General features: G+C 48.9%; 1 protein-coding gene across 1 annotated transcript in view; it reads right to left on the reverse strand.

Annotated features, from left to right (window-relative positions):
- Positions 1-27,125, reverse strand: part of LOC148521935 (sulfotransferase 6B1-like) — a 69,534-nt gene that overhangs the window by 38,111 nt on the left and 4,298 nt on the right. The window contains exons 2-3 of the mRNA XM_088474501.1: positions 12,552-12,661; positions 4,699-4,785 (exon numbers count right to left, since the gene is read on the reverse strand). Coding sequence (XP_088330627.1) covers positions 4,699-4,785; positions 12,552-12,661 — 197 coding nt within the window. The remainder of the gene's footprint in view (positions 1-4,698; positions 4,786-12,551; positions 12,662-27,125) is intronic.

The raw sequence follows: 27,125 nt of genomic DNA on the forward strand, positions 1-27,125 counted from the left end.
TGTCGCTCCAGGTCTCGCAAACAAAGGGGGCGAGCTGTCAATGTGGAGTGACAGCTCGCCCCCTTTGGTGGGCGGGCCGCGGGGTGGCTGCCCAAACGGAGGCGTTCCCATGAGAACGCCTGTCATTTGGGGGCGGCCCCACTGACATCACGAGTGATGTCAGTGGAGAGATTCCGGCTCTGTTAGAGCTGAAATCTCTCTGGGGCTTGCGGCCACGAGACCCTACCACAAGGGTCTCGTCGCAAGCCCGATGGTCAAGACCATCGCGACCATCATCATGGCCGCTCGCTGTAGCCGTTCTAAAAAAAAAAAAAAAAAAACGCCCTGAATCAGAGCGAGCGCTCTTTCAGAGCGTCCGGCTCTGAATCAGGGCCTGAGTGCGGTCCAGACTACACTGTTACACACACATCACCGGCGGCGCTGGGTAGTACACTCATACTTCCCGACGGCGATGTGTGTGTTTCAGCAGCCAATGAAAGTCAGACAGACTCTCATTGGCTACTGCGCCCACTGCCGGAGCCGAGCTGGAGCCCACTCATGAGTTCCGCCTTCCGGCTCCTGCAGTGGGTGATGAGAGAGACGTCATGACGTCTCTTCCATAGTACCAAGCAGGACCCAGCGGGAAGACGGAGGAGCAGACAGTGGCGGGCGCGGCAGGAGCGGGGATTCAGGTAAGTCAAGTCAGTGTTATGTGTGTGTCTGTCTGTGTGTTTTATGCACTACGGAAGGCACTGAGGGGCAACTCATAAGGGGAATCACTACTGGGGACCTTCATAAAGGGGACCACTACTAGAGGCACTGTATAAGTGGCACAGCATAGGGGGATCACTACTGGGGGCACTGTATAAGGGGCACTACTGGGGGCCTGTATAAGGGGGACCACTACTGGGGGCACAGCATAGGGAGATCACTACTGGGGGCACTGTATAAGGGGCACTACTGGGGGCCAGCATAAGGGGGACCACTACTGGGGGCACTGTTTAAGGGGCACTACTGGGGTCCTGCATAAGGGGGACCACTACTGGGGGTACTGTATAAAGGGCACTACTGGGGGCTTGCATAAGAGGGACCACTACTGGGGGAACTGCATACTGGGGGTACTGCATAAAGGGGCATTACTGGGGGCCTGCATAAGGGAGACCACTACTGGGGGCACTGCATATGGAGACTGCATAAGGGGCACTGTATAAGGGGCACTGTATATGGGTGCACTACTGGATGCACTGTATAAATGGCACTACTGGGGGCACTGAATAAGGGTGCACTACTGGGACACTGTATAAAGGGCACTACTATAGTGGACATTGTAAGAGGGGCACTACTACTCGGGACATTAAGGTGCATATGGAATGGTAAGGAATTTCTGGAATGGTAAGGAATGTTCCCAGAGAAAGGGGTGTGTGTAATGTTGACATGCCCCATTTTTCAGTGGTCACGCCCCTTCTTGCATGTGATCATGCCCATTTTTCACCGTGTGCACATAGGGGGGGCTCCATTTTTCAAATTGCCCTGGGCTCCAAATACCCTACTTACGCCACTGGTGGGGAGGTGCCATACACTAACTAGTGCATGGCTGAAAGCTGTCTACTGGGTATGTTGGTGTCCCAGCAAAACTGGTTCCCTAGCTTGCCAGGAGAACACCACATGATGGGTGTTTTATTTTATCAATTACAGAAAATAGGATAATTTTGCATGATAAATCCACCAGAGTTTTCAGGTCTTTACAGCAATGACCCATAGGTCTGGGGTACGTATAGTAAAGTCAGCATAAATATGGGGTTTTCTGTATTATGAAGGTACCCTAGATTTTAATGCTCCCTCTGTATTGTATAGAATGTTCTCTGAATAGTCTCTGCATTGAATAATAGCCAGTGTGTCTGCTATGTGTAATATTTGATTTTAGGTCTTGGATATGATTTAGTTTTTAAATATAATACATATCCAAATGTAAGTGGACACTCAAACACCACAACCATATGTGGTCGTTGGACATCTTATTCCATAATTTGATTACAACATGCAGTAACTGTTATAATAGCCCCCACCCTTTTGTGAAGGTTTCCACTAGAGTTTGGACTAAGGGCCTGATTCAGAGCCGCTCGTAAGCGGGCGCTCGTTCGCTCCGAGCGATGTTTGCCCAACTGCGCATGCGTACGGATCGTTAGTGCGGCCGAAATTTGTTTGTTCGCTAAATAGCGAATGCCTGCTATTTTGAGTGACAGAATGAGGCGTATGTGGGTGGTAACAGGGGAAGGTGCTTGAAAACGGGGAGTGGAGATCCGAACGCAGGCGTGCTTAAAGGTCAAAACGGGTGTTTTAAGGGTGTGCATAATTAAAACAGCAGCGTCATTGACCACGTCACTGGGTTATTTTATAGCCAGAACTGCTCGCAAGATTGTGGTAGCAAAAACCAACCACAAGAATTGCGAGCAGTTCATACGCTGGTCGATGTACTCGATTAATCTAATAAATAGCGGACATGACGTAGGATGCGAGCGGCCAGGGGGCGTATTTTAAAAAAAAACTACCGCAAGTTTTGTTCGCTCGTTCAGACCTAGAGGCGTGAACAGACCGCAAAGAGCGAACGGTTCATTTGAATAGCCACCCCTATTTTCTGGACGAGCGAGCGCTAATTGCGTCCGGCTCTGAATTAGGCCCTATGGCCGCAGCAACGACACCTCCACTTGCCCCGTACCTGCAGTCTTTGTACACAGCCCCATTTAACCTCAAAATTGTTAAGGAAGTTGAGAACTAATGATGGGCAATGAGGTCTGGCTCGCAATCTGCATTCCAATTCATCCCAAAGATGAGGTTGTGGTCAGGGATCTGTTCATGTCAATTAAGTTCTCGGCCAACTACTTATTGATGGTCCTTGCTTTATGCACAGAAGCATTGTCATGATGAAACAATTGTCCTAACTGTTGCCACAAAGCTGTAAGCACACAGTTCGGTAGAATGTCATTATATGCTTAAGGAAACTAAATGAACTAGGTCACAACATGAAAAACAGTTGCAGACCATTATTTCTCCTCCACCACACTTTACAGTTGGCAGTGTCTTACATTGCTCCAGCTCACATTTGTTGTTGCTCATGGAGAACTGAGGCACATGTGCAGCTGCCCAGATATAGAAGCCCAATCCATGAAGTTCCCAACAGGGGCGTATTTATAATGGGTGCAGGGTGGGTGGCGCACACGGGCCCCTGTGTCCAGGGGGGCCCACACCCTGCACCCATAGTTAGTTATACCTACCTTTCCGCAGATTCCGGTTTCCTGCTCTGTAGAGCTGGACCAGCACTGTGGAGCAGCAAAAAATCACAGGGAAAATGGCCGCCGCCATTCTCCCAGTGAATCATGCATGCGTAGAAAAGATGTTCCCGGTAAATGGCCCTAGGCGCCATTTTCCCAGAGACACGCGCATGCACAGTAGATTTGATTCTACTGCGCTGACAGAGAGGATGGGCGCCAAACGGAGGCTGCACACGGGCACCCTCTTCTCTAAAATGCCCCTGGTTCCCAACAAAGTTCTTGTATGGACATTGCTTCCAGGGGTTGTCTAGATCTTGCTAGTGAGTGTTGCAACTGAGGACAGACAATTTCAAGCATTTCAATGATTGGATGTCTAGTTCTGTGAGCTTGTGTAGACTTCGCAGCTGAGTCGGTTACTCCTAGATGTTCCCACTTCAAGATAACAGAACTCACAGTTGAATAGTACAAGTCTGATAGGGCGCACATTTGATGAACTGACCTGTTAGAATAGTTACTTCCTATGATAGTGCTACATTGAACTACACTGAGCTCTTCAATATGACCTATTCTCTTCAATATGACCCATGGAACGACATGCAGCAACCTGAAGAAACAATCGGCTTTGTAGTCCTAGGAAGTGTTGGCAACAATAACGTGACTGTTCTCATCCTGGTCCCCTCTTAGTGTTGTCATTATAACACATGTTTTGGTGGCAGTGGCTGCCAACACAGGGCGTGGAGGTGCCCTACCATGACCCTGACCATGCCTGAGTTCAGTAAGACGAGGGGTATATCTAGCCTCTAGATTGATCAATACTATGTTCCATATTTGTTACATTATATTCATCTAATTCCATGAAAGGTGTGAAATCTATTTTTCTCTTGTATGAGGATGGAGAGCTGATCACAAGCAGTTGAAGAAAAAAATTGATGGGGGTCAATTCAAATAGTTGCGAGGGGAATAAGTTGCCATTACAATGGTGTGGAAATGCCAGCAACGGCACCTCCTCTCGCCCCACTCACCCCGTACTCGCAGTCTTTGTACACAGCCTCATGAGCTGCAAACAAAAACCAGCAAGCCCAGCACTAACGGGAGTGCAGCATATAGCCACACTTACTCACACGGACTCGCAGGGTGAGCCTAATCGAATTGACCCCTATGATTGAGACAGAGAATATTAAACTTAATGCTTTAAGGATTGTCCTATGTAGTTTACAGAGAAAGTGTTCATGATTGAAAGAAAAATACTTTAGTAATAGTCACCTTTAGAAATAAAAATATAATTACAATTTTTGTCAATGATGAAGGTCATTACAAGATACTGGCTGATTCCATTTTGCACATATAATTAACCAGGCTTGTTGATGTATAAGAACAGTTTTTAGGAAAAACTATAAACATTTTTTATTCAACAGTCAGTATATCTAGTTAAGGAAAATAGTTACTGTACCTTGGCCTTTTCCAAAAAAGACTTAGGAATATTATTGTAACTCAAATGTGATGAAAAGACTCGTGGTGACTGTTGTTGCTTCATATACTTAAGAAACAAAAAGACAGAAATATTGCTTATTAATGCTTTTTCCTAAAACATTATAGAATTAGAGCCCGATTTACAGTTGCTCGCATGTCGGATACAATTGCAGTCACATTGAATGTTTGGAAATGATGATGCTCACATTGTAAATTTGGTTTAACTGTCTGCCTTATTAATCAGGATGGTAGACAACCTTCACATAAATAAACTGTCTTGACGACCCCTAGCACTAATGTAACATAGTCCAATTGACTACTGGTCAACTGGTCCAGCATTGATTGCCCCGCCTGAAGGAACCAGCACCCTTTTAAAGGCTATGCCCCACCACAGTCCTATGCTGGTTTTAAACTGTCTTTTTCTGCCTGCATCTAAGAGCTCCATCCTTCTCTATATAAAGTGATTAGCTAAAGGTGCTCTGTTTGACTGCAACGCCACCATATACTGTAGTCTGCTAACAGCATTAAGAGCTTAGGGCCTGATTCAGAGCCGCTCGCTAGATGCGATCGCTTGCACGATGTGTATGCAAATTACGTAGGCAGTGCTACCACACAGCAATGCATTAGCACGCCCAGTATTTCTTAGAGAGCGATCACATAGTGTATGCAGACACCAGCCAGTTTTAAGACGCCCACTTGTGCATGTCATGTCCAGGAAGTGTATGCAACCATCGGTACATCGGATGCTATCGCAGCGTTTGATGTTTACCATACCCTGCCGCAAGCACTGCGAGCACTTCAGTGTAAAAACAAGCCAGGTGACGTGTACTATGATGCTGTGTTATAATTATGCACACCTCTAAACCGCTGTTGAGATCCTCAGTTTGCACCTCCACTCCCCCATATTTAATGGCCAGCCCCTGTTACCACCTAGAAATGGCTTCCCCTGTCACTCACACTGCTGGGCTGTCTATGCGCAGCGAGCGAACGCATTGTGAACTTTCGCTAAGGTATGCGCATGTGCACTGCGATGCATATGCATAATGCATGCACACTGCATACCATCGGCAGCAGTGAGAGTATGCATCTTAGCGAGCGGGTCAGAATGAGCTCCTTAATTTCTTCTTACAAAAGCATGTTGTAAGCCATTTACTCTGTCATTATATATTAGATTTTTTTTGTATTTTTTACATACTTGTCTACTCTCCTGAAAGGTTCGGGTAGCTCCCAATTTTTGGGGTAGTTCCCAGCACCCCCGAAAGAGTGGCTGGATCTCCCACATCCCACCCACTCCCTAGTGATGTGGGCAGAATGGGGAGAGAATACCAGGAATTGCTGGTCCGTATGAAGGGGACGGGGCTGAAATGATGTGACAGTCTGGCCTAAAGTGGTCAGCTGCATCTCCACTCCGGGTTTCTCCTGGAGAGGAGACTTTACAGAAGGTCAGCATGATTTTTTTGTATTTTTTGTTGTGTGAACAACAACTGAACCTCTTTATAAAGTGTGTAGGAAGGTGTTTTAGTAGTCACTATCTGAAATGGCTTCAGGAACACCATAATGTAAGAATATAAATAAAGGGCAAGCAGGATGCACTCACAAGTCTTAAAAAGGAATCAAAATGTTTTCATTGTATACACAAATTATTGGCACAAAATTGCTATTTTCTACTTCAGGGTCCATAGGGTATCCACAGGATACCTTGGGGTATAGGTGTGACGTCAGTCGCAGGGCACCAAAGAGTTAAGCTTTCAGCCTCCCAGGATGCACTAGGTCCCCCTCCTATACCCCGCCCCCGGGCCAAGGCACCTCAGTATAGTTTGGTGCCCGGCTGGCGTCGGGTGCACCTGTCGGAGTGGGGGCTAGAAGAGCCCCTGAAGCTTTCTTCAGTGCAGCTGTGGCTGCACATCTGGATGTACAGCATGGACAGTCAGTCCTGACGTCTATGCTGTCTTCCCTACACCCCCGCCGGTACCAGAACGCCGGTACCGATCTGGGGATGCTGGTGAGCATCTGGGGTCACAGCTAGCGGTGACCCCAGATGTTCCGGACCATGGCCGGATCCAAGGGGGACAAAGGTAAGCAGCGGGGTCCCGCGGTGGGTCCCCGCTGGTCACATGGTCCTAAGTCCCCAGGCAGGGGGCTCCCTGGGGACTGGCTGCAGCGTGGAGCCAGGTACTGAACCTGCGCTTTCCACTACCCCCTGGGACAGCGGACCGCAGCAGAGCGGTAGCGCTGTGGCGTCCCAGGGGTTAAATGCATGCCAGGGGAGCGCGCCTTCCCTGTCTCACAGCCGGCGCCTCCCCCGCTGCACACAGCCCTCTCTGCACTGTGCTGACTGGTCCTGTGTCAGCGCTCCTCCCCCAGGCCAGCTTCTCTCTGCTCCTCGGCGGCCATCTTCTCTGCAACGCATGGTGAACGCTGCTGGAAGCCTGGAAGGAAGCATCGTGGTCTGGGTCCCCCCGCATACCTCTCCTCCGCTGTGGCTCAGGTCTGTGTATGCAGCGCTGTGTCCTACCAGGCCCTGTGTCTGTGTAGTTGAGTGATCAGCGCTGTTAGTGCAGGAATTGTTATTTCTCTGCATTGTATGTGACTGTGCTAGCGCTGCTGCCTGTAACTTTATCTTCTCAAAACTGTCAGCTTTATTACTGTCCCTGTTCTTTCTGCTAAAGCCCTTGCAGTGCGGTGCTGCAGGGTGGTCTCTCGCCTATTTAATACTTAATTGGTGAGAGAGGTCACATACGTGGTGCCATCATGTCTGAAAGTGATTTTCCCCTCCGCCTACAGTGTACCACGTGCAAAGTATCGTTAGCGGAGGGGGAGGGTAGCGCGGAGGGCCTTTGCCGGCAGTGTTTGTCCATGGCGCGGCCTATTACGGTTACAGCACCGGTACAGGAGCCGCCCTGGGCTTGTTTCGCTCAGGCGTTAACAGCTTTAGTGGGCCAGTTAGCTCCGCAGCCCGCGTTTACTCCGATGGGTTTGTCCCAGCAGTCTGTGGTGTCGTCACCCATGCAGGGGTTCCCACGACAATTGGTGGTACCCCACAGTCTCCCTATTTCCCCGCTCCCGGGTTCTCAGGAGCCAGCGTGGGTTAACTCCCTGACGAGTTCTGTACAGCACTTGTCGGATGTGTTGCAAGGGGAGTCTGTGATGTGGCCTCATAAAAGGCCGGTGGCGTCTCTGTCCGCTCCTTATGAGGATAACGAAGGGACGTCTGATGATGGGGAGATTCTGGATCCTTACGATCAGGAACCTCTCCATACTAAGGACGCTGATGCTAAGTCCAAAGTATATATTCCTGGACTTATTCGGGCGGTCCGCACAGCCTTGGTGATTGAGGACGAAGTTCCCCCAGCGGCTAAATCTAAGTATGCCTTTTTCAAAGATGTGAAGGGCGATGCCACAGTCTTTCCTCTTTCGGGTCAGTTGGTGGACCATTTAGAGGAGGCGTGGAAACAACCTGGCAAAAGATACCAGCCGCAGAGACGCCTGGCGGTGGCTTATCCGTTCGCGGATAATTATTTTGCTAAGTGGGAATCCCCTCCACAGGTGGATTCTCACGTGACCCGTCTTGTCCGTAGTGCCACATTGCCGATGCCATCCATGTCCTCCCTTAAGGATGCTACGGACCGCAAGGTAGAAATCTGCCTGAAGTCCGCTTATTCCCTTGCAGGGGGGGCAGCACGGCCGGCTATGGCCATTTGCTGGGTTGCCAGAGCGATGGAGCGCTGGGCGGATTCATTAGAGGCTTCTTTTGAATCCGACTGTCCGGCCGATCAGGCGGAGTTGATTGGCAATCTCCGTGATTCGGCCACTTGCATCAACGAGTCGGTTCTAGACATTAGTACTCTGGTGTCTAGAATTTCTTCAGCAGCGGTAGCTGCTCATCGCACTTTGTGGCTGCGATCCTGGAAGGCGGACGCAGATTCCAAGAAAGGTCTGGAAGCGTTGCCGTTTACTGGAGAAGTTCTCTTCGGTCCGGATCTGGATAAGATTGTGGCCACGCTGGCGGCAGCCAAATCTGCTTGTCTCCCGTCGGCCGCTGCTCCTTCTGGTTCTGGACCATCGTCCTTTCGGTCATCTAGGGCCCAGGGCAGGCCCAAACCACAGTCGTTTCCTCGACAGGCAGGCCCTAAGAAATCGGTCAAGTCCCGGAAACAGGCATGGAGTACCAGACGTCCGGCCCCCAAGCCAGATGACAAGCCTGCGGCCTGACGGTCCGGGCCTCCCTTTGGGGGATCCCAGGGTGGGAGGCCGCCTGCTGCAGTTCTCCCGGTGTTGGTCGTTCACTACGACAGACACTTGGGTTCTGGAGGTGGTCTCCCACGGGTACACCCTCTCCTTCCGGCACAGACCCCCGGCTCGATTCTTCACCACGGGTCTACCATCAGACCGGAACAAGGCTACGGAGCTGCGGAAGGTATTGCACGCTATGCTCCAGGCTGGAGTTATAGTGCCTGTTCCATTCTCCCAGAGGGGCCAGGGTTTCTATTCAAATCTATTTTTGGTACAGAAACCCAATGGGTCATATCGTCCGATTCTCAACCTCAAAGCACTCAACAAGTCTTTGCGGGTCCCGAAGTTTCGGATGGAGACCCTACGGTCCATCATTCTGGCGCTGGAACCTGGGGACTACAAGGTGTCATTGGACATACAGGACGCTTACCTGCATGTCCCTATTCTTTTGCGCCATCAAGAGTTCCTTCGGTTTGCAATCCGCAGCGACCACTTCCAGTTTCGGGCGTTACCTTTTGGCCTGGCGACAGCACCACGTGTTTTCACCAAGGTGATGGCAGTCATGGCGGCTTCTCTGCGGCTGCAAGGAGTCCGCATGTTGCCGTACTTGGACGACCTGTTATTGGTGGCAGGATCTCCAGAGCTCCTGTTACACCACTTGGACCTGACCATTGCACTGCTGCAACGGCACGGCTGGCTAATCAACTGGCAGAAGTCCACTCTAATCCCGTCTCGGAGGATTCTGCATCTTGGAGCCTTATTGGACTCGGGACAGCAAAGGATCTTCGTGACGGAGGACAAGATCTCTGCTTTACAGTCAAGGGTGCGCAGTTGTCTGCACAGCCGCCGGGTGTCCTTACACTCGGCGATGAGGTTACTGGGCTCCATGGTGTCGGTGTTCGACATGGTGGAATGCGCCCAGTTTCACTCCAGACCTCTGCAGCACCTGATCCTGTCCAAGTGGAACGGGCTGCCTCAGTCTCTGAAGTTCCAGACGATTGTGCTCACCCCGGAGGTTCGCCTGTCCCTTGCGTGGTGGTTAAAGACGACCCACCTCAACAAGGGACGTCCGTTCTGGGTTCCAAATTGGGTCCTGTTGACATCGGATGCCAGTCTTCGGGGCTGGGGAGCAGTTTCGGGTCCACACTTGTTCCAGGGCAGGTGGACGCCGACAGAAGCGGAGCTTCCAATAAATATCTTGGAACTCCGTGCGGTCTTCAATGCTCTCCTGCAGGCACAGCGGTTTCTCCAGGGTCATCCGGTGCAGGTCCAGTCGGACAACGCTACCACCGTGGCCTACATAAACAGGCAAGGAGGAACTCGCAGTCGGGCGGCTCTCGTAGAGGTCTCTCGGATCCTGGTTTGGGCGGAGCGCAATCTTCCGGCCATATCAGCGGTCTTCATCCTGGGAGTGCTAAATTGGGAGGCGGACTTTCTAAGTCGCCAGGACGTTCATCCAGGGGAATGGTCCCTGCACCCGGACGTTTTTCAACTACTGGTGGACAGGTGGGGTCTTCCAGAAATCGACCTCATGGCGTCCCGGCACAACAACAAGTTGCCGGTGTACGGGTCTCGCACAAGAGACGAAGGGGCGTCTCTGGTGGATGCTCTGTCCGTCCGGTGGACGTTCCGGTTCGCATACCTGTTCCCTCCGGTCTCCCTTCTTCCACGGGTAATCCGGAAATTCAAACAGGAAGGAGGGACGCTCCTGTTGATAGCTCCCGCGTGGCCCAGACGGCACTGGTTCTCAGACCTTCAGGGTCTGTCCATGGACAGTCCTCTGCGGTTGCCGCTACGACCGGACCTTCTGTCCCAGGGTCCTTGCCTTCACCCGGACCTGACTCGGCTGTCTTTGACGGCGTGGCTGTTGAGACGGCCATGCTGAGGTCCCGGGGGTTTTCCAGCTCTGTGGTGCGTACCATGTTACGAGCTCGGAAACCGTCTTCCGCGAGGATATACCATCGCGTGTGGCATACGTTCTTCCAGTGGTGTCGACCGAGAGGTTATGCACCGCGGGAGTTTCGTCTGTCTCGGATTCTCGCCTTCCTGCAAGCGGGACTAGATCATGGGCTTCGCCTTGCTTCTTTGAAGGTACAGGTTTCGGCCCTATCTGTCTGGTTTCACCGTAGGATTGCTACAATCCCGGATGTGCGCACCTTTATGCAAGGTGTTCTCCGTATTCAGCCGCCCTTTGTTCCACCTGTGGCACCTTGGGATTTGGCTGTGGTCCTGAGGGCTCTCCAAGGACCGCCGTTTGAACCACTGGGCTCAGTGGATATTAAATGGCTTTCAGCTAAGACTGTTTTCCTTCTGGCCATTGCTTCGGCCAGACGTGTTTCTGAGTTAGGGGCTCTTTCTTGTAGACCCCCTTTCCTGGTTTTTCATGGGAACAGGGCAGTGCTCCGCACTCGGCCCGAGTTTCTTCCCAAAGTTGTTTCCCAGTTTCATGTTAACGAGGAAATAGTTGTTCCGGCCTTTAACTCACCGGGTCTTTCCGTGGGTGAGACCTCTTTGGATGTTGTGCGGGCCTTAAGGACTTATGTTGACCGCACTTCTTCGTTTAGGAAGTCGGACGCTTTGTTTGTCCTCTATGGCTTCCGTAAAAAGGGTTGGCCTGCTTCAAAGCAAACTTTGGCAGCCTGGATCCGTATGGCTATTTCTGAAGCTTATCTTCATGAAGGCCTACCGGTCCCTCCTTCTCTGAAGGCTCATTCCACTAGGTCTGTGGGTCCTTCGTGGGCAGCTCGACGTGGTGCCTCGGCAGTTCAGATCTGCAAGGCTGCTACGTGGTCTTCTGTCCATACCTTCGTGAGGTATTACAGGTTTGACACCTTCGCCTCTCAGGATGCTTCCTTCGGGCGGTGGATTCTCCTTTCTGCACAGGAGCGTCCCCACCCTTAAAGGATACTGCTTTGGGACATCCCCAAGGTATCCTGTGGATACCCTATGGACCCTGAAGTAGAAAATATGAGATATGGTAAGAACTTACCCTTGTTATCTCTATTTCTACAAAGTCCATAGGGCTCCACAGGACTCCCGCCCTGTCGCACCTGTGCTGCAGATGGGCTTTGCTCTGGTCACCGGTTTTCCGTCTCCCTCTGGTGAGAATGTGATTCTTGTATGTGTCCAGATCTTTGTTCTCTCTCTTCCTTCTCCTCCTCCGGCCTATGGCTTGGTAACTAACTGAGGTGCCTTGGCCCGGGGGCGGGGTATAGGAGGGGGACCTAGTGCATCCTGGGAGGCTGAAAGCTTAACTCTTTGGTGCCCTGCGACTGACGTCACACCTATACCCCAAGGTATCCTGTGGAACCCTATGGACTTCGTAGAAATAGAGATAACAAGGGTAAGTTCTTACCATATCTCATATTATCTTTTGTTGATCTATTATTGATCTTTACTAACTTGCATGTATGGACACGCTGTACAATATTTCATGTAGGGTTCATAATGGGTAGAACACATCTAACATCTGCTACAGTTCACATGTACTAAACAAATCTCCCTGCAAGTACATGCAAAATTGTAATAATCAAGGGCAGGATAGAAAATGAATGCCATTAACCAAATTGTTTTGATAAAAGCAATTGTTTTTTCACAAACCTCAATTTTTTCTGGTTTCCCAAATTCAATCATCGCTTGGTAAAGTGTAGGCTCTTTGTTGTGTAATCCAAATAGCATTTCATGAAGAATCTGAATTGACCAGTTAGTTCCTAAAGCACAAAAAAGTATACAATTATCATATAACCCACATAAAGAATTTAGGGGTAAATTTACTAAGGTGCCGAGTTCTATTCTATCTCATACGAGATCAATATCGGATGACATCGTCCAGATTCATGTGTTTAATTTTTCGAACAGGTTACTGAATTTACTAAGCTGCCGAGTTCCTGTCATTCGTGTTGTTCGATGGTGTAATCATTCGTTGTCATTCGTATTATTAATTTCTATTTACAGTTCGGTTTTCACTATCTCGAACGAACAGATGCCTGCACGGATCAAGGAGATCTGTGATACATGCATCTGTGTGTAAATAAATAAACACAGAAGCACGGACGGGATCAGTGAGATCCGTCTATGCTTCTGTGTTTTAAAAATGAAAAATAGTGTAAGTTTAGAAAAAAATGGCATGACCCCCTCCCCAAAAGAACAACCAGCACCGGGACAAACAACCAGCTCTGGTTGCCAAAATACAGGGGACAAAAGACGTAGGGGTCCACCGCATTAAGCGAAACCAGCACTGGGCTCTGAGCCGGTCCTGGTTCTGGGAATACAGGGGGAAAAAAATGCATAGGGTTCTAGTGGGGGGGGGTAATGCCACAGCCAGGGAAACCCTTTCCCCGGGTCACCCAGCCAAAGCATTAACCCTGACCACTAGTCAGCCCAGGCCGGGATCCCTGTGGAGCTGGGGACCCCCCAATAAAGGGGGGTCCCCAGATGCACCACAACCGCCCACTGATTATGATCCCGGACCACCCCTGTGATCCGCCAGCTGCACCACTCCCCCCAAACACCACCCATGGCCACTTCACCAGTAAAGTCACGATACCAACCATATAAAGCGACACTGAAAGCCCTGCAAACACACACACATCACCACAGCCCCACCCCAAACGCCCCGATCCACACACCGCATATAATTAAGTAATGCACAACAGCGTGCTAACACACCACCTTGCACAGATACACGAGCTGGTTACCATGACTCTCCAGCAGCCACACACATGCCCACACATCTCCACATCACTCCCACACACATCCTGATTGGTCAGGTGTGATGGTTGGGCCAATCAACAGCTGACCTCTCCTGCTGATAAATACCCAGCCTCCATTTCAACTCAGTAACTCCTTGAGAAAGGCCAAAGGGGAGCAATGTGTCAGAGACCTTCATACAGCTATTCACATCCACTTGAGCTTGCAATCTGCCAAACCGGAACCTACTCCAATTCTTAGAACACTGCAGCATTTGCCCGCCTCCAAGCATCAGCAACACCACTCACGTCCGGGTCCTGCCCACCCGAGAGCCGCAGTAGCAGGCGCACACAGCAGGCTACGCCAGCGACGCCCCCAACGCCCATGCACCGCACGCGGCCCCCGCAGCAGCGCGTGGACTCCCCAGAAGGCTTCCTGGTCAGAGTCAGTTACCCACAGCTGACGCTCACCCACGACGCAGCCCCCGACGGTACCACGTGGACTGCCGAGCACCAACACAAGGGCTGTCATGCACACCAAGCAGGTAACCCCTGCCTACACCCACAGGCACGCGGACCACCCACGCAGCCGCAACCAGACTACTGGGCCTCAACTGGAAACTGTGAGAACTGCTCCCTGCCATAGAAGTCGGGCACCTACCAGTAGGTAAGCAATACCTCTCCCCACCAGTGTGGGACGCCGCGACTGAATACACCCCCGATTCACCACATCCAGGGCATCCCAGTTCCCAAGACTGTAGACCATAGGTCCAGCAGGGGAACATGCAGTAGTCAGGACCGCATGCACAAGGAGCCCCCTCAAAGGGTCCACCTACACCCCAACTGTGGATTGCACCTGCTCACCCCACCTCCTTCTCACACCAACCGGGTAGCACGCCCCCACGAACTACCTAGACACTATGAATTCCAGAGGAGCACTGTGACTCCACAAGAAGGAAGGGACTTTGTGTCAACAACAACTAACACGAATCAATCACACAAATAAAATATCTATAATTCCATTCACTAATCCAGCCTTATGTGTGTTCTTTACACCTCACCAACACACACCTGATACCACGCATACTGACCACCCCCACTTCCCCACCCCCATCTCCCCCCCCCCTCATCCCCACACACACCACCAAGGAGCGTGCATAACCCAACCCTCCATCACGAACTTGAATGTAGGGTCAGGTACCCCTACTCATACGCTGCAGCACCACCACCATCCCAACCACCCCTCCCCCCCACCCTCACAATCCCAACACACATACCTGAATCCCACTCTAAAGCGAAGCGCATCCGACCCAAGAATCTATCATTTTCATCAGCAGAAGCTGCTTGTGCTACATTTGAAGGTAAAAGGTCGCACAAACAGACGCTCGGCGCTACCGAGTCACGCCATGGCATGTATGACTTAGCCATCGGCCAATGCTGACCATGCTCAGTTTCATGACCCTGGTTTCTTCCAGTCTGGTGATATCTCAGCCCCAACAAGATCTCCATCCATCATAGAAAACTCTGCAATGCTTTGTTTCTCTTTGTAACAGGAGAGAAGTGTATGCATATGCTTAACCCCCTTTTAGTGGTCACAGATTTGAGGTGTCAGTAACGGTTAAGTATGTTCAAATGTCAAACTGGAATTGAAAAAGGTGTTCTATTTTAGATTTCTATTTGGGTTTGTTTTAGCATCTTTTGCAGTCGATTTGCACTATATTTCGGCCGTGATTACAAATTCGAATCCTTAGTAAATTTCCAGATCCTATTGCTTTCTATGGCAAAGTACTGCCGAGTTGTTCCGAAGGTCTATGGGGCCAATCCTATTAGCCGTGATGATCTCACCGGTGCGAGTCATCGCGGCAGTGGCCGCACATTACGGTAGCCCGGATTCGCCTGAAATTGTTCGCAGCCACATAGGGTTCCGAGCAAAATTATGAGAATCCAGGCTCGGGTCGGGTAGCGAAGAGTGTGAGATGCCGTTGCCAGCGTTTAAACTAGGGATGTGCACTGGAACATTTTTGCCAGATTTGGATTTGGTTCTAATTCGTCGTCCGGCTTTGGATTTGGATTTGCCAAACTGTGGTGACTGGCTTTGGATGTGGATTTGGATTTTTTTACAAAAATTGACAAAAAAAGCTAAAATCACATAAATTGGTCTTTTTTTTCTTCCTAGAGTATTATTAACCTCAATAACATTAATTGCTGAGCTGCTGTAAGGGAGGGGGGGCGACGCCAGACCCGGGCCCCTCTAGCAAGCCCGGGTCCGGGTAAACTGTACCCGCTCCCCCCCCTCTCGGCGCCCATGGGTCTATCCTGCACAAGCGGGAGCTTATGGCAGCATTTAAGGTAAGCTTGCGATAGTGAAAGACATGTTTGTACTTTCACTCTTACACAGTCTTGACAAAAGGGCACATAGCCGTCCTGAAACGTTGGTAGAGCAGGCTGTGAAATGACACTTTTTTTATCCGCTATTATTGCTGGTGATTCTCTCAGTGCCACATTGTGGATACAAATGGCTGCTTTGTTGCACAATGAGTTTTTGGACTATTGAAATCTCAAAGACTGTGGCTGGATACATTTGGAACTTTTATACCATACTGTTTGCCAGAGCCGTAACTAGACATTTTGGTGCCCTGTGTGAGAAAGAGCATAGGGTCAAATTTATTTGACATTAGATTTTTAATAATTAATTAATAATTAATATAATATTGAATTTGGGCTATCTAATTAGATAATTAGAAGTTGCCAATGGAAATTGATTGTGAGCTTAAAGTTAGTATGGTGGCGGACAACAAAGAACGGACACTCCCACAAAACACACGCAGACCAAACACATCACCGTTGGTGTTCAACTCTCCAGCATAAAGCACGCCCGGACAGGCTGTGTCATTTCCCGGAAGGGATGGGTTTGGCCTATCATTGATCAAGGAGAGCACACCCATCTAATTTGTATAACTAGAAGCACATTACCGTTCTTTCCGCCAAAGCAAGGCAATTCAAGCCGCAGCCCGCCACCAAACAAACTAAACCAACTCCACTCTCACCTTAAACAAAGCCTCCACCAATATAAACAAATCGACCTCCGACAGATGGTCCCCATCAGACCAACAAATATTAGTCTATGAATCTGAGTGCACTCTGAAACCACACTCCGCCATCATCTCCACTTGGGTACACGATCACACCATAGGCCGACCAAACAGTTGCACCATAGACATAGACGTCCTTTTAATACTCGCTACTCCAACAAATGGTCCCCTTCAGACCAACAAATGCACATCATGAATCTGAGTGCACTCTGAACCACAACTCCACCATCATCTCCACTTAAATGCACGAACAAAAACCAAACAGTTGCACGGTAGAAAGACGTTCCATCATTCACGCCACAGCATTCCTCTAAAAACCCAACCACTTAACACCATAGGCCAAAACAAAGAGCTTAAGCCATGCACAGCAGCCGATTTAGCGGCCCAATAAAAGGAATGACTTGTCAATAATCCAGACTGGCCTGTCATCGTAAAACCAGTAAGAAAATAACAGTTATTTTAGAAAGGTATTGAAAACACTCGAACCACACCACGCACACCTGCAAACCGCAGACAGGACAACATAATACAACAATAAAAAACAAAACCTACTAGGATCTTTTCTACTTATGGAGGCAACAAATATTCCCCATATAGGAAAAATAAAAATCCCTCCAATCCCCTGAAAGCGAGTAGTCTAAACCCCTGGTTAGCATGCCGAATAGCGCTAGCAAGCACCCTACCCGTATGCACAACAGACGGAATGCTCCAGAGTACCACCTACCCAGAGAATGAATCTCTGGCATTGAAAAACCGGAAGCAGCAGCAGACGTAGCAGACCCCATTCTGAATGAATGAGTGCCATATTCTCGCTAAAGTAAACCGAGATTCGCCATACACCGCTGCAAAAACTGACCAAATTGGTATTTACCAACTGAAACCCCCATCCTGATGCACCACCACACTTCTCCACACTCTGGCCCTGATTCAGAGCCGGACGCTCTGACAGAGCGCTCGGTCTGAATCAGGGCCGTCCCTGCTCCTTTTTGGAGCGGCCTCCTGGCCGCTCGCATAGCTGTGGGTGACCATGGTCATCAAGACCATCGCGACCATCGGGCGTGCTGTCAATCACCATCGACAGCATGCCCCCTTTGGTTCAAGACCCTTAACGACGGCTTGGCCGTCGTTATTCGGGTTTCGCGCATGCGCACGACGGAGGCGCCTCCGTCGTGCGCATGCGCGCTTGGGCACCATCGACCCGCTTGCGAGCGCTCGCGAGCGGGTCAGAATCAGGCCCTCTGAGCGCAGCCGCAAATATTCACGCGCTAAAATACACACCGGGCAGGTCCCGGTGTCCTGACAGTTCTGCAAAACTAGCCAGCGACCCCGCCCAATCTGGTAAGTGTTAGAGCGACGCATCCTGCATAGAGATGGGAAATCTAGTTCATTTTGATGATTAGGTCATTATGATCTAGTTCACTCTAAAGAGTAGTTCAAAAATTCAGTTCGTTTAGGACATGGCATCACTGGCTCTGATACACTGCCAATAGAAGTGATAGGAAACGGAACTCTGTTACACATACAGTACAGCATTTCTACTAGATGAGTCCTGTTCAATTGATCAGATATGTTTAATATGTCTGATCTTGTATTAGTTAAAAAAGCAATCACTTATACAGCAAAGTAGTAGTGACATGTTTAGCTCTGCAATGTAAATTATTGTTGAGAAAGACCGAAATGAAGAATATTGTGACGTGTCACTTTTTCATGCTTTGAAACACAGTAATTGGGAAGAAAAAAGTTATAGGAAAAACCCATACCGTTACCCCATCTTTTATTTAATTGCACCCATTAATGTCACTGGATGCACACCTGGGCTAGATTAAAAAATGGGTGGATGGGACTAAAGTTCCAGGCCTGCACATAAACATAGACCCATCATTACAACATTATGATACACAGGGCCTGATTCAGAGCCGGACGTTCTGACAGAGCGCTCGCTCTGAATCAGGGCCGTCCCTCTGTTTTTTTAGAGCGGCCTCCTGGCCGCTTGCATAGCTGTGGGTTGCCACCCACAGCTATAGCGAGCGGCCAGGAAGATGGTCAAGACCATCGCGACCATCGGGCTTGCGACGAGACCCTTGTGGTAGGGTCTCGTTGCCGCAAGCCCTAGAGTGCTTTCGGCTCTACCAGAGCCGAAAGCACTCCCACTGACATCACTTGTGATGTCAGTGGGGCCGGCCCCAGACGGTAGGCGTTCCCATGGGAACGCCTCCGTCTGGCCAGCCACGCCCCCGGCCCGCCCACCAAAGGGGGCATGCTGTCACTCAACATCGACAGCACGCCCCCTTTGGTATGAGATCCGGAGCGACGGCTTGCCCTTCGCTATCCAGGTCTCGCGCATGCACACGACAGAGCCGGCTCCGTCGTGCGCATGCGCACAAGGCCAACATCGACCGCTTGCGAGCGCTCAGCTCTCGCGAGCGGGTCAGAATCAGGCCCACAGTTTGTTATAAATCATAGTAGTATTATTAATAATATAATAATAATAATAATAAAATAAGTATTCTAATTGCATTTCTGTTTTCCTCTCTAAATTAACAATTTTTCATTATTTAGTGACATATGGGTGTGATAGTGTAGGGGTTGTATATGCCAGCTTTTGTCAATTATCTAGCACTGTCAATCAAATGACGGAAGCCGATTGGTTGCTCTGGGCAATCTTCCCCTTTGATCTCTCTTGAAGGTTTGATACATCTCCCCCCATGTCTTGTAGCATAAACAAAACTACAGCATATAGCATGCAGCACTCAGCACTGTGTCTTTAGCTGATGTGGAATCCCACTTGTTTTAACTCATGATGAAGTGATCATTGCCAGAGCTGTGAACTGATTGAACTAGTTCATTTTGAAGCTCAGTTCATTTGAACTGATCATTCGTTAACCTTCACATAACTAAACCTGTGCAGCGGAGGTTCCTCGCCACACAATACGTCATGACAAAGCAGCGCAGATGCCGAAGCGCATGCGATGCCAACAACTCACTAACCCGAAATGCGCCATTGCAAATGCCAATTTGTGCAAATTAAATTCAAATTGCGATAAGCACACACCTTCGACTGCCGTCAATAGATTAAGATCTATCGGCTATCATCTCCACCCAGCTAACGTTACCCATTTAAGCAATGCAACCAATCTATTCAGCAAACCACTGCGTCATCAATCTGGTCAGCAGAGGTCACAGCCGCAGCAACACCTGCAGAGGAGGGAGAAGGGAGAACAGGCACAAAATCCATAGCCACATTCGTAGACGTAGAATGAGAAACCCAAGGCGCAGCACCAGGACTTAACACCCCTAGCTAATGGTAAACGCGCAAAAATGGACCCTTTAGGGGGGGGCAAGTTTCCTGCAAGTGTGCAGACGCCTGCACTGACTCTGAGGAGGCCGACATGGACTGCGTCGCCAACAAAGGTGCCAAATAACAAAAGATAACAAAAGGAGCTGAATCAGTGTCCTGTTTCAGACCTGACCTGATTATAGTAGTATGAAATAATATAAAAACCCAATGGGAGTGAACTAAATGGTTATTATGAATACCATGAAATTTGAATACTTTTTAAAGCACCTCCAACAGGTTTAAAGTGAAACACATGTACAATACGAGGCTGACATATCACCTGATCATAGGGATGTCAATGGGGAGATCAATGTATGTAACATAATTTAATCACGAACGGAATGCTGTTTATAACATTGTGGGTGATAGTGGTCCTAATAACTCTAGCCATACACACTTTGAATACGAGGTCAGAACGTGTGATATGGGAAGAGACTAGTATAGAAGAATCAATACTGCAGATACAAGGGAGGCATGATGTATGAGCCGTTATGATATTTAACACAAGAAATATGACTAAATAGCCTCATATTTAAATACCTACTAGGTAATTCTGACCAAAGGATAATATGAAGAGTGGCTAAACCAGAGTTGTGTCACGCTACTATTACATTTATCGATAGAAGTACAGAATTAAGGATATACTGCACCAGATAATTAAATATATAGAATTCAGACACAATAAAACACTATAAAGTGTATAAATAAAAGTCATCGTGAGTGAGCGCTACTGCATTTTAAATCATACTGTGTATTTGTGTATGTCCTTATTTTTTCTTATTTTTGTCTCTATTTTGCTGTGTTTTAAGGAACCACATATGTGGATATGAATAAGAAATTAAAAGTTATGTTTTAACTGAAATTTATTGCGATACTGTGCACTCGTATGGGAATCTTTGTCTCTATATTCTGCAAAGGTGCCAAAGCCCCTAGCGCAATAGCTGCCGCCAAAGGATCCGCGTTTGCCGCAGGTAGGGAAGGCCGAGAACTGGGAGGAGCAAGCATAGGCGCAGAACCCGTGAGTACGGGGTGGGAGGAAGGTAATGAAACCTGCTGTACTAGTGCTGCAGCATCACCTAGCGAAAACCAGCGGGGAAAAACACGTGTATTGTGAAAGCGCACCCGCCGCACACGTTGTGCTAATGGCGGGTTGTAGGTGTGACCCAGCGCTAAATGACCCCCACCAGTGGCAAACACGGGATTTCTAGAGGAGGGTTTCCCAATGCGCAATTTTAGAGTGAGTGTGTCCTGCTTATATATATTGAGTGTCCATTAATTCCAGCATATGCGGACCATATACTCGACCCACAATCACAATAAGCCATTATATACGGCAGTAGGGCCATCCTGTCTGAGCTGAATGTTTTTATGTCAGATGTGGGCACAATTCCAGACTATTGGAGCAAGTGCGGGAGTCTGGAGGACAGGACAAGTCGCTGCTGCATATCACCGCTGGGAGCCGGGGCTGCCGAAGCAGCCTCCGATCCCGGCGCAGCCGTCACTAGCTGTGACTCGCACCATTGAGTCGCGGTGGGCCACGTCTCAGCAGGCCCCGCTCCGGCAAGAGAGCGAGCGGGCCGCACGTGTCACTGGCTTTTCTGGGGCATCGCAAGAGGGGTAATATAGGGTGAGACGGAAGGAAGGACAAAACAAAGTATAACAGGTAAACTAAAGCTGGCCACACACTAGACCAACTTACATCCAACCAGCCAACTTGTTGATTGGTTGGATTCATGAAAATCTGGTAAAGTATACAATCAGCAATTTGCTCCCAAAAGCTGGAAAATGGACCAAAACTGTTGTTTGAACAAATAGTTTAGATCAAACATTTAACAAACTTGTCTGAACGACCATTTTCATCTGTTTTCTGGCATTTACTAGCAAATTGCTGATCATCATTTACTCCCATACATTACCAGATTTCCATTCCAACCAATCAACAAGTTGGCTGGTTGGATGTAAGTTGGTCTAGTGCAGTGATTCCCAACTTCGGTCCTCAAGGCACACTAACAGTCCTGGTTTTAGTGTTATCCATGATTGTGCACATATGGTTTAATCAATATAACTGGGGAACTAAGTAAGTCACCTGTGCTCAAGTATGGCTATCCCTAAAACCTGGACTGTTAGTGTGCCTTGAGGACCGTGGTTGGGAACCCCTGGTCTAGTTTGTGGCCAGCTTAAGGCTTAGGGAAAATAAAAGACTGAACAAAAAGACTGGAGCAAGAGGAAAGAAAAGAATAGAGGAAAGACAAGAATAGGAGAAGGAAAAGAATAGACAAGGATAGAAAAAGAAATAAGAAGTAAATAGCAAAAAAAAAAAACAGACTATGCATCAACTTATACAATTAAATGTACAGAGCACTTCCCTGACTCCTGGGCTGGAAAAAATTTCCAGAAACAAAGAGGAGGAGTCTTTGGATAACAGACCTAATATACTAGCAAGGCCAAACCCCCAAGGCAGCCTATAGGCTAACACTAATGACTGACACCATCATAACTCTTAAAGGTATACTGCTCCCACCACCACGGGGTTTAAACTGGCTCAGTCAGATTGCACTTGCCGTACGCTGTCCATATATATATATATAGTTTTGTCTCTCCCTCCCACCCCCCAGGCTCGTTCCTGTATTTGAATACAGTAACAAGCCCAATACAGCCCACCCCAGGACTGCTGCGCTTTGTGCGACGGCACCACCCTAGTTACGGCCCTGCATTGTTTAGTAACTTAATATAGTAAATACAAGATAAAAACTTGTACATTGATTGTATATATACAGTCCTGATGATAAGGTCTTGGGACCTTGAAACGTTGACATGTTTCTGTACTAATGTCTTCACTTTGCTAATAATATTTTTTCATTAATCTACGTGGGAGTGCCGCCTGTTTTTTCTATGTGGTGGGGTTGCTTTACCGCACTTAGGAAGGAAAGCCTTTTATATTTTACCTCTAGGACGGCAACCCTTATCTTTTGTTCTTATATCTAGAGTGCCGAACTATATTTTATTTATATATATATATATATATATATATATATATTTATTGTGATAGGATCATTGGTAAAGTGGTCTGTGGCAGGTACATTTGTCCCAGATTCCTGTCTTATGTGTTTTAAACCTCCAGGAGAAAGTCTGCAGTGTAGCAGGCTTGAGTCTCGGCTTTTTGAAAAGCCGGTTTGGGACCTGGGGGTTGTGGGTGAGAGGAGAGGGAGGGCTCCACCAACGGCCACTCCAGGTTTTGGTTCTCTTAGCCTGGTAACAGGCTTGTTATGGTTTCCACCTGAAAGTGGCCAATATAAGCCTAGTGTGTTGAGGGCTGATTGTCTCACCTGGGAGAGGAGACAGGGAGTTACACTCAGAGACACTTGAAAACCTAACTGTGAGTGTTGTGCTGTGCCTTTGTTGCTGGCGAGGGTATTAGGCCCTGCCAGGTTCTGGTAGTGAGGGAACTGCCTGTGAAGTTAGTGCCCCGACAGGGCTAGGATTTATGTTTATGTTTTCTTTATGTTATTTCTGACATTGTACAATAAAGACTGGCGCCGACCAGCTTGTACTTGCATCCAGACTGGTGTGCTGCTTCCCTGCTGCTGTGTGTGTGTGTAAGGAAGGAGTCCTCTACCCAGGAGAGGGACCCCCTAACCTAACTGTGTCACAATATGGTGGAGAATGCGGGCAACCACACACACTAAAGTTGCAGCAAGAGGAAAACTTTCCATTTAAAAATTAAAGGGACAGACACCCAATTTGTGAGTGTGGAAATAACACTGTGTCCTTGGAGTCCCATAGAGGAGGCGTCAGCCAATGCTCAGAGAGGCAAGGTTCAGCTTCCAACCTACACACCAGGACAAAATGGAGGACATAATTAAGGCCTTGCTCCAAGCTACAGCAGCTCAGCAGGAATCTACCAGGGCTCAGCAGGAAGCTACAGCAGCTCAGCAGGAGACTAACAGACTTCAACAGGTCTCCATTGAGGAAACACGCCAGGCCTTAGCTGAAAACAGCCAGGCCATAAGAGAGGTGGTACAGCACCTGGTCGCCCGGCCCAGAGATGTTGCTACTGGTCCTCCCACCCCCACTCACTCTGTACGAGCCAGTCACTTCCTTCAAAAGATGACTTCGGGCGATGATGTGGAGGCCTATCTCGCCGCATTTGAAAGAACGGCCGAAAGGGAGAGTTGGCCCAAGGAGCAGTGGGCAAGTCTGGTGGCACCTTTTTTGTCTGGGGAGCCACAAAAAGCATATTTCGACTTATGCCTGGCTGATGCCAAGGACTATAAAAAACTAAAACAGGAGATCCTAACTCGCTTGGGAGTCACCACCTTTGTCCGTGCCCAACGGGTCCACCGCTGGGAGTTCCATAGGGACAAGCCTCCACGTTCACAGATGCATGACCTCGTCCATCTGTCCTCAAAATGGCTTCAGCCCGAGACGCTGACGGGACCACAGATCGTGGAAAGGGTCGTGACGGACCGGTACCTGCGATCATTACCTGTGACTCTGCGCAAGTGGGTGAGCCATGCAGACCCTAAGTCCGCGGACCAGTTGGTCGAGCTGGTGGAGAGGTACGTGGCGGCTGAGGAGCTGATGAGTATGCCCCACCGAGCCCCGATGGCGCACCGGCGAACTCCCACAGACACTGGTAAGACTGTTCCAGGGGAGAAGGGTGCTGGGCGGTGGAATGTACCTAAGACTGAGGGTGTAGAACCTGGAGACAGGCCTGCCAGGCCAGGAAGGTTCTTGCCCTGTAAACGACTAGACATTAATATGACTCAGTGTTTCCGATGTGGTGGCTTCGGCCATATTGCCGCTAATTGTTCACTTACAACTGAACCTATGCAATGTGATACTGCTCATGTCTACCGCAGGGGGTCTTTCTTTGCACAGACAGCCTGTATGGCTGACCGGCAGGCTGAGACTGATAAGCACATGTGTGTACTCACTGTAGATGGCAACCGAGTAGAGGCACTGTTAGACTCTGGTAGCTTGGTGACACTTATAAAAGCTGAGCTGGTGAATCCCTTGAGGCATACAGGGAAAACTGTGGGTGTGACCTGCATACATGGGGATACTCGATATGTTACGGCCGAGGTGAACATCGAGACACCATGTGGCTCTGCTATAGTTTCTGTGGGTTTGGTGCATGGTCTGGTGTACGATGCAATATTGGGGAGAGACTTTGCTCACTTCTGGAAGTTGTGGGAAAGCCGTTTTGTTCCAGAGGTGAACAACCCCGATCCATTTGAGAAGGTTGTCGATGTAGTGGAGGAGGGAGTTTCTTCTGAGTCAGAGTTATTCCCTTTTTCTACTATGGTTGGCGAACTAGAGAATGCGGAACGTGACGGTGGCCCGCCAACTGATGTGCCTCCCATTGAGGTGGGAAGAGTTGTTAGGCCAAGTGATCATCTGCCTGATTTAGAGGTCAGAAGAGAGGTCTTTGCCGTGGAACAGTTGAATGACCCTACTTTGGTAAAAGCCAGGGAGAATGTAAAAGTAGTTGATGGTAAACCCGTGGACCCTGATAGTCCTTTGTCCTATCCCCACATGGCAATGTGTCAGGATTTGTTATATCAGGTGACTAAGAAGGGGGAAGATATTGTGGAACAACTAATAGTTCCCAAAGCCTACAGAAGAACAGTGTTGGATCTGGCCCATGGTCATATAACGGCAGGCCATCTAGGGGTAGAGAAAACCACTGAGCGAATAATGCAGAGGTTTTTCTGGCCCGGGCTTCATAAAGAGGTGTCTGACTTTTGCGCATCCTGCCCTGAGTGTCAGTATCATGCTCCCAGGCCACATTTTAAGGGTCCACTAGTTCCATTGCCTATTATAGAGGTGCCGTTTGAATGAATAGCGATGGATTTGGTTGGACCCTTAATGAAGTCTGCCAGGGGACACCAGTATATTCTGGTCATAATGGATTACGCTACCAGGTACCCGGAAGCGATCCCGTTGCGCAATACGTCAACCAAGACCATTGCCAGAGAGCTAGTTCATGTCTTTAGCAGGCTGGGTATACCCAAGGAGATACTAACTGACCAGGGTACACCGTTTATGTCAAAAGTCATGAAAGAGTTATGTTGCCTGTTCAAAATCAAACAGTTAAGAACTTTGGTTTATCACCCCCAAACCGATGGGCTGGTCGAGAGGTTTAACAATACGTTAAAACACATGCTTAGGAAAGTGGTCGACAAGGATGGTAGGGATTGGGATGACTTATTGCCGTATTTATTGTTGGCCATAAGGGAGGTTCCCCAGTCCTCCACCGGGTTTTCACCCTTCGACTTGTTGTATGGGAGACACCCAAGGGGGTTACTAGACATTGCCAAAGAGACATGGGAGGGGCAGTCTAGTCCTTACAAAACGGTGATTGAGTATGTTTCTCAAATGCAGGAGAGAATTGCTGTGGTAGTGCCGATAGTGAGAGAGCACCTGGAACAGGCTCAACAGGCACAGCAGAGGGTATACAACCGCAATGCTCGGTTACGCAGCTTTGCTCCTGGGGACAGTGTTAGTATTGGTTCCCACTGTGGAAAATAAACTTTTGGCTAAATGGCAAGGGCCCTTTGAAATCTTAGAAAGAGTGGGGAAGGTCAATTACAAAGTTTACCAGCCGGGGAAAAGGAAGCCGGAACAGATATACCATATAAATCTGTTAAAGCCCTGGAAAGAGAGAACGGCACTGTCGGCCGTCCGAGCCCCTCCAGTAAATCCAGGGCAATTAGTTCCCGAAGTGACAGTGGCAAAAACCCTGTCGGCAATTCAACAACAAGAGGTCAAGGAGTTTCTGATCAGAAATAGGGTGCTGTTCTCTGACATACCTGGGAAAACCTCGGTCATTAAACATGACATCATCACTGACCCAGGGGTTAAAGTTAATCTAAAGCCCTATAGGTTGCCAGAAGCACAAAGAGAATCGGTGTCGAAAGAAATTAAAAATATGCTAGAGTTAAGGGTTATTGAAGAAACACATAGTGAATGGTCAAGTCCCATTGTGTTGATTCCAAAGCCCGACGGGAGTGTGCGTTTCTGCAATGACTTCCGAAAGTTGAACAGTGTTTCA

This window comes from Taudactylus pleione, unplaced genomic scaffold, assembly GCF_031769625.1.
Source record: "Taudactylus pleione unplaced genomic scaffold, aTauple2 ptg000154l, whole genome shotgun sequence".
NCBI lineage: Eukaryota > Metazoa > Chordata > Amphibia > Anura > Myobatrachidae > Taudactylus > Taudactylus pleione.